Genomic DNA, 7,913 nt, shown 5'->3' on the forward strand with positions numbered 1-7,913 from the left:
CAACCATTTCCTGAAGTCATTTTCTAGATAATCCTTCTTTCTAAGCTCATTGCCCACCAAGGTTTAAACTGTTTTCTCTATAATGAATTATAATTCTAACATCATTTGTCACATATTCACATAAAATGTCACATAAAAGTAGCAATTTTCAGGCACAACCTTGTTTCAACGTATAGACAAAGATCTGTGTTTACACTCTGGCATGCTGTTACATTAATGTAGCTTCACACAACCACAGATGCACAGCAGGCATTCAGTGTGGACTTTGTTTCAGAAATGACTGAAGAATAAGAAATTGATGGGACCAAGAAACAATATAAGACATTTATATAAAAAGTATTTCTGTAATATTGTGTGAATTGATGTGTTCACTGCAGCACCACGCTGATTTCATATTTGTGCACTTGTAGCATTCAGTGTTGAGTTTTTTCTCCCACACTGCCATGTGTGTCTTTTAAACGATGTTTGATTTCATTTAAAATGTCAGATTGTTTTTTCTTTTTAGTTTTAGGTCAACTTACGGCATAAGTCTATATACGAGATTCTTTTCTGTTGTTTGCTTCACCGATGGTTCATGACCCGGTAAACATGTTTAACATGGTATTAAACAAGGGTCCTACTTAGATATTTAATTCTGGCCTATGATAAGGTAATAAAGCCACATATGAACAGTGGTCATGTTTATTTTTCAAAAATCTCTAAACATCATTTACTGTATTTACACATCCTTTTTTCTTTTTTAGGAACGAACAAATTTGAGTAATTTGAATTGACTCTGAATAGCAGCACAAATCCAGAGTGAAGAAGGAGGCCAAACAGATTTTTCAGGCATATTTAAGTAATAAGACTTTAATTATAATCATTTTTATGTAGCAGGATACAAACATTCTTGAGCAAATCAATCTGTATTATATTCAATAGACTTGCACACATTGCAGATTTAAACAGAATAAGTCTCATCAGCCATTACACAATAATATGAGGTAATATGAAGCTTTATGATCTGTTATCTCAGTAATAGCAATCTGTATCAGGATGCAGTAAACCACATTGATCCACTCACCCCGGATTTTTAGCGTTAATTCACAAAATGTTTATGTGTCACAATAATTTGCATTTCAGTTTGAATAGAGGTAAACTGACATGTATGATAAATACGTAGTGAATACAAAGTTGGGAAAGGCAAGCTTTTGGCTGTTTACAAATCACTCCATAATTTCCTCCATATACAGATAATACACATACAGTACTGAGTGATATAATCCTACATTACACTGACTACATTATGTCCACACTGTCACACCAAAAGAAAACGTAAGCCACAGATCTCGCACACATATGAACAAAATGACTCCAAACTCCTTTGAAAAAACTTCATCATCATTCATTTTTCCAAGATTTTCACTGTAGTAAAAACAGCCATGTGCCATGATATACAAGACAGAGAAAGCACCTTAGCTGTGCTGGAACTTTAATATCTTTCATATGAGTTTGGTAAAGTCACCAGCCAACCATCCACATACATGCATTTACACCTAACATCCCTCAAGAAGAAGGCTTTGAGCTGAGTTGTCCTTTCCACTTCCACAAAGATAGTCCTTGATGCACTGTCAGGAATCATCCTGCTGTCCTCTGCATCACGTTTGATATAAAACAGCTGGACCACAATGACTGAAATAGCCGAGCACACACAGTTGGATGTGCAAACACAGTTCTCTTTAAACCTGACGATGAACTGTATTTCTCCATAGCAGCCATTCTTGAGTTTTATGACACAGTCTCTTGTCTCTTCATGGTTTACAGAGTAAACAGTATTTCTGTTGATGAAGCTGTCAAAGGCTTCCACTGATCTGAATGAAACAGGTCGATTTAAGAGCTCTTCTATTGCTAGTTTTATGGATCCTGTGATATCCAGATGCCGTGAATTTCCAAGCAGATCGTAACAATCAGTGGTTTCATTTACTGGTGAAATTCTGGCTAACGGAGAATTTCCGTTAGAAACAAGGGAGCGAAGGTGACTCGGCAGGCGCTGCCAACGGAGAAACTTGTCTTGAATTTTTTGAGGATTGTAGTTTATGTTGCTAAGCAGTGCCCTTAAATTTGCACTGTTCCTCTCAAAACTGAATGCTGATGTTGCCCAGAGAGGCCCCCAGTTACGCACACAGTCAGCTAAGTGGATCAACTGATGGCAGTTGAATGAAACGTTTTCTTCACCATAGAGTTCTTCCATGTTTCTAACAAAGAGTACCAAGTTCTCATGGGCCAGCTGAAGGTCATTTTGGGAGACTGATTCTTGTAGCAGAATGTGAATGCTGATCGACAAACAAAAAAAATGCTGGAGAAATGAAGGCTGAAGGATGCCTGGTAGGACACTAACAGCATAAAATAAAAGGAAAGCTCGCCAGTCAGATGCTTTCCAAGAGTCCCGACCCTTCAGTGACTGTAGAGATCTGCTCATTTCTGATGGAGGCTTTAAGAGATAAGAGTCCATCTGTGAAATCTGTTGACCTACATACCAGTCTTTCTTGGAGTTCTCTGAGTTCAGCCACAATCCAATAAGTTGCTTAGTCACACCAACTAAAACTGAGTGCATATATTCTGGTACAAATCCAAACACAATGTCAAACAAAGGAAGTCTGGAAAGTAAGGACATTCCTTTTACACCATACTCTGAGGTGTTTTCAACAAACATATTTTTTGATCTTGATGCTTGTTTAGTTTCATCATATCGGTATGACCTCATAGAGCCAGAGCCTTTTGGTACCACTGTGCCAGGGTGTAAACACCAGTCACAACCATATTCTCCATTGAATTGTTTGCAATTCCGGAGAAGTGGCCTCGCCACAGCGTCAGAGGAGCAAACCAAGCAGAAGACTTTTGATGAATGAAGAGTGCCTCTGCTGTCTCTCCACTGAAATGGATTTTGGGCTAAATCACAACATTCATCCACAAATGGTTTCAGAAATGTGTTCATATGAGGTTTTCCTTGGCCAAACCAAAATCCAGCAACTATCATATTTTCCTGTCTTTGTGTGTAAGGAAGTTCATTAATAACAAACTGAAGGGGCCAAATTGAGTATCTGGTGGTGCTAAAAATTGGTACTTCATCAAAATTCCATGTCAGTGTGAGATCATCTGCAGCTAGTTTACCCTCTCTGAGGAGATTCTGGTACATCATCCCATCCATCACATCTTTGATGTTATCATGCTCATCTTTAACTGTTTTAGGTAACAACTCAGCGCTGTGGTTCTCAAGGATACCTTTCAGAAGGTCTTTCAGGGATGAGTACAGAAAGAAGTTTCCATTTTGAATGCTGCTTGCTTTGTTGAACACAGAGGCACAGTGAGAACAACAAGAATCAGGATCGTTTCCCATGAAGTTTTTACACTCTTGACAGTAAAACATTGTAAATGTGGTTGGACTTTGTCCTTGTGTCACTGTTGCCCAGGAGCAAATTGGTTCATTACTCTGAAAAGACAAACAAACATGTGTTTTATATACACAAATAATATTGGGATAACAACATGACTTGAGGAGAAACATCAATATTCCTTCTTACTGTGTCACTGCCTCTGTCAACTGCTGAAGCAGACTCCAACTGAAATGGATAAATGTTGTGGTCCTGCATCTAAACCAAGGCCAAAACATCAGCCAGGCCTACCTATACTCTTAATATTTCATATTCACGTGATGAAGGTGCATTTCAGATATTTATATTAAACTAATTTGAAGCAGTTTGAATTTGTTAGCTTCATTATTTATTGCTCCTCTTATTGCAGCATTATGGAGACAAAATGTTTGTCTTCAGATAAAATCATTGTAAATCACTGGATCTTCAACCAGTTTAAAAGTATCTTTTCTGACTTCCTTTCTTACCCTGTCTTTGCCATCTGTTGTGTCAGACGCTGAAGAAGATTCCAAATGTTGAGGAAAAATGTTTGGCTCCTGCGTGAAAACAAATACCAAATAATTATCCAGACAAGGCACAGGCCTTCATGTTGTTTACTCACAGTTTGTGAAAAACAGTTGAGCTGTGTTGGAGAATTCTGCAGAGGACTTAGGTAAACAGCTAACCTGGTTCACTTTGCTCATATTGACACCTGTTTTACTCTAAAGATATGAGTCCTTGAATCCATCAAAATGTATTTTTGATTAGTGCTGTCAACATTAATCTCTTTAAAATGACATTAACGCCATAATGTCATTTTAACAATATGGCACAAGCTTGTTATTGTTTAGTGGCGTCCAGCTCACCCATGGGGAGATCCACGGTAACCAGCTAACGTAGATTTGCTGCGTTAATGCGGCTATGGTGTCAGGACGTCAAGTCTGACATCCTGTCAAGTTCAGGGTTCATTTTAAGATTATAATCATGACCTATAGGGCCCTGCACGGTGTAGCTCCAACTTACATCAGTGATCTCCTTCTGCCTTATCGCCCCAGCAGGTCCCTGAGGTCTTGTGACCAGCGCTTGCTGGTTTTCCAGCATACAAGGTTAAAAACAAACAATGACAGACCGTTTGTGTCAATGGCTCCCAGACTCTGGAACTCGCTCCCTTTGAGTTCGAGATCTGTGGACTCAGTCATTTCATTTAAAAAGCAGTTAAAAATGTATCTGTTTAAACTTGCTTTTGGTTGCTTTTGTTTGTTTGAGGTTGTATGTCCATTTCTGCTTGTGTGAAGCACTTTGTGATTTTATCTTGAAAGGTACTATTTAAATAAAATTTTACTTACTTACTTTACTTAAGGAGATTAACGCTGACAACATTAATTTTTCTATAATAACATGATGACATTAATAACAAAAATGATCAAAGATTAATCACTCAATAATGAACCATGTTCAGGCACAATGAGATCATACCATTTCTGGACTGTCCTCTTGCTCTGCGCTTGTTTCCATCATGTCAGCAGAATCATCATGTGTTCTATTCAAGTCCTGCAGTGGTGAGGGATAAATTTAAGATGTATTTCGTATAATAAAAGAAGTGTGATCAGTTTTGTTATATTGATACCTGCCAGTGTGAAATGCATTACATGCACAGTAAATGCTACATTAAATACATTATCTTGTACTCGAGTATTGTGAGGTTATTTTTCTGAATGTCACAGCGCTCACACACAACCTCCACTCTGATGCATTGCATACACTATTAATCTACTGATCTTCACCGCCATTTTTTTTTTTTTATAAAAAAAACCCTCAGTATATTTAAACTTTTATGGCTTTATGTTCCAGGATTTTTTTGTAACATTTAATAAAACATTACCTGTAAGTATTCTCTGAGTCTCCTTTTAAACTTTACTCTTGGTCCAATTTTTGGAATCAAAGTATTGATTCTGCCTGACTCGAGACTTAGGAAAGCTTCTTTGTCAATACCCTCCTCTGCAACAAAACGAAGTATTCCAATTGAAATTAGACAAACAAATATCAATATGGCATTACAGTACAGCAGTAATTTATGAAGGACCAAACCAAACTATAATAAAATACCTTCAAATCTGTGAATCAGCTCACTGAGATGCCATTCAGTTAATTTTTCCTGGACAAAATGACATATCTCCATCTACAGAATCAAAACAAACACATCACACATTAATGAAACAATAGACCTGCTGATATAGAATAAAAAATAGCTGCCTTACCTGTAAGTAATCTTTGAGTCTCTTTCTAAACTTTACTCTTGGTCCAATTTTAGGAAACAGTAAATTAATTCGGATTGAATCTCCAAGGTTTAGAAACGTCTCCTTGTCAATGCCTTCATCTGAAATAATGCCAACAACAAAATAAAATATTCAAAAGTCAGATGAAGCTAACACTGCAAAACATTAATATTCATCAACTTTGAATATGAAAGACTTTTTTTATTGTAAGTCATAAATCACAGGAATATCCAGACCGACTTCTGAATCAGTAAATTTCGATGCTGTTCTAGTGCCATTACAGATACAACAATTTCCATTAAAGAATAATAATAAACTCATACCTTTAAATCTCTGCATGAACTCACTGAATCCCCATTCAGTTAGTTTGTCCTGGACAAATCCAGATGTCTCCATGGAATTTGCTGTGGGGACAATCAGCAATAACTGATTTATTCACATTTAAAGTATTATTCACTAAATAAGATCATTTACTTTCCTTTGTGGTTCTGAAGTGTCAGAGGTTTACGTTTCTATTTATCTCAATAACCCTTTTCATGTGACAACAGGAGGTAAATGTTTTTGTCTTTTAGCTGAATTGAACTCCTGCAACTTTTGCGACTTCATGTCACTCTGTAGAGTTCATCTAAATATCTAAAGTTTCCAGTTTAGTGAAATGTGTTTACACTGATACAAAGTTTCAGTTTTAATTTTCATTTGATTTCTTCTGTCATAGTGGAATAATATGATTTTTACAGAGCCAAAGTTTTTTAAGGGGCAAAAAATGTGAAATTAGCAGGAAACTGTTGTAGCAAACATATTGACATTTTCACAAAAACATATTCTAAAAGATCTCATTAGATCTTATTAATTTCAGCGTTGATAGTTTACATACACATAATGTGCTACAGGCACCGTTTCAAAACGTTTTAGTCTCCAGATGTCATTTACATAAAACGTATTTGTGATATCTTGTTTAATCTCTCCACTCACCTTTGCTGTCATCAACATGTTGACAAAAGCATGCATTTTTGTCATTGGCACTAAAACTATAGAGACTAAAGACCTGAGACTTTACCATCAGCATACTTTTTTCTTCATACAAGGAAGCAAAAGCAACTGAACTACTCTAACCTTCATTTCTTACTTAATAGTCAACAGGAATAAAAAAACAAACAATAGGAAGGACATTGTCAAGACTGACAGGCAGGAGTAGTGTTGGCCGTATGACACTGATGCTCCCACACAAGCTTCAAACTCAAAGTTACATTTTCCTTGAACCACTATTTCAAAGGTTGCTTCGGTGTGGAAAATCACATGTCCCATGTACATGATCACTCCCCACCCTAGTTACTGAAACATGCGCTACCATCCCAACACATCCTGTTTCCCCTAGGACACCTTCATCTACCTGCTACATTACATAAGTTTACAGAATCAACTGACCAATCACAAGCCACCCCTTCTGAGCCTCTATCTCTCCAACGCCAGATCTCTCGTGCAAAAAACGGATGACCTGGAATTACAACTAGTGGGAAATCGCTATGTTCGTGACTGCTGTGCCTTGATCATCACTGAAACCTGGCTTCACCCGGGAATACCCGATGCTAGCGTGCAGCTAGCAGGCCGCACTCTGCTCCGCTGGGACAGGACAAAGGACTCCGGTAAGAGCAGGGTGGGAGGGCTCTGTATTTACGTGCATGAAAGCTGGTGCAACAACGGGACAATTATAAACAGTCACTGCTGCCCGAACCTCGAGTACATGTCGGTAAGATGCCGGCCTTTCTTTCTACCGAGAGAGCTAACAGTAGTGATCATCACGGCTGTGTACATTCCACCCGATGCCAATGTAATCACGGCACTCTCTATCCTGCTGAACACCATTAACAAATAGCAGCGGGCCCACCCGGACGGTGTTCACATTATCGCAGGTGATTTTAATAAGGCCAATATAAAGACTGTACTCCCAAGGTTCTATCAGCATGTCAAATGTCCCACCAGAGGACACTATTTATTACATATTACTTATGTCTTGTATATTGTATATTTTATATATATATGTTTTTCCCTTTGTTAATACTGTCCATATGTACATAGCGCTGCAGAATTGTACCCCCCCAGCATGTTTACACTGAGCAGGAGAAGCTCTGTATCTCATTGTACAACTGTATAGTGACAATAAAGGCATTCTATTCTATTCTATTCTATAGAATCAACTGACCAATCAATCCATCGTTATAAAATTGTATTTATATCATTCACACAATGA

The 7,913-nt window shown here is 37.7% G+C and overlaps 1 protein-coding gene across 4 annotated transcripts; it reads right to left on the reverse strand.

The window, feature by feature from the left end:
* Positions 1-833: 833 nt before the first annotated feature.
* LOC113018025 (uncharacterized) lies at positions 834-6,194 on the reverse strand. Of its 4 annotated transcripts, XM_026161100.1 has the most exons (9): positions 5,989-6,194; positions 5,648-5,766; positions 5,496-5,568; positions 5,272-5,387; positions 4,866-4,940; positions 3,878-3,946; positions 3,561-3,629; positions 1,965-3,469; positions 834-1,931 (listed from the first exon to the last, which is right to left on the reverse strand). In XM_026161100.1, exons 1-9 carry the CDS (start codon positions 6,059-6,061, stop codon positions 1,472-1,474), a joined length of 2,559 nt encoding a protein of 852 aa, XP_026016885.1. In that variant the 5' UTR covers positions 6,062-6,194; the 3' UTR covers positions 834-1,471. The 4 variants fall into 4 exon arrangements, with proteins under 4 accessions (XP_026016885.1, XP_026016884.1, XP_026016886.1 ...); XM_026161099.1 differs by having other exon boundaries at positions 834-3,469; XM_026161101.1 differs by lacking the exon at positions 3,561-3,629 and having other exon boundaries at positions 834-3,469.
* Between the last annotated feature and the right edge of the window lie 1,719 nt (positions 6,195-7,913).

The sequence above is a fragment of the Astatotilapia calliptera genome, unplaced genomic scaffold (assembly GCF_900246225.1).
Source record: "Astatotilapia calliptera unplaced genomic scaffold, fAstCal1.2 U_scaffold_32, whole genome shotgun sequence".
In the NCBI taxonomy this organism is placed as follows: Eukaryota; Metazoa; Chordata; class Actinopteri; order Cichliformes; family Cichlidae; genus Astatotilapia; species Astatotilapia calliptera.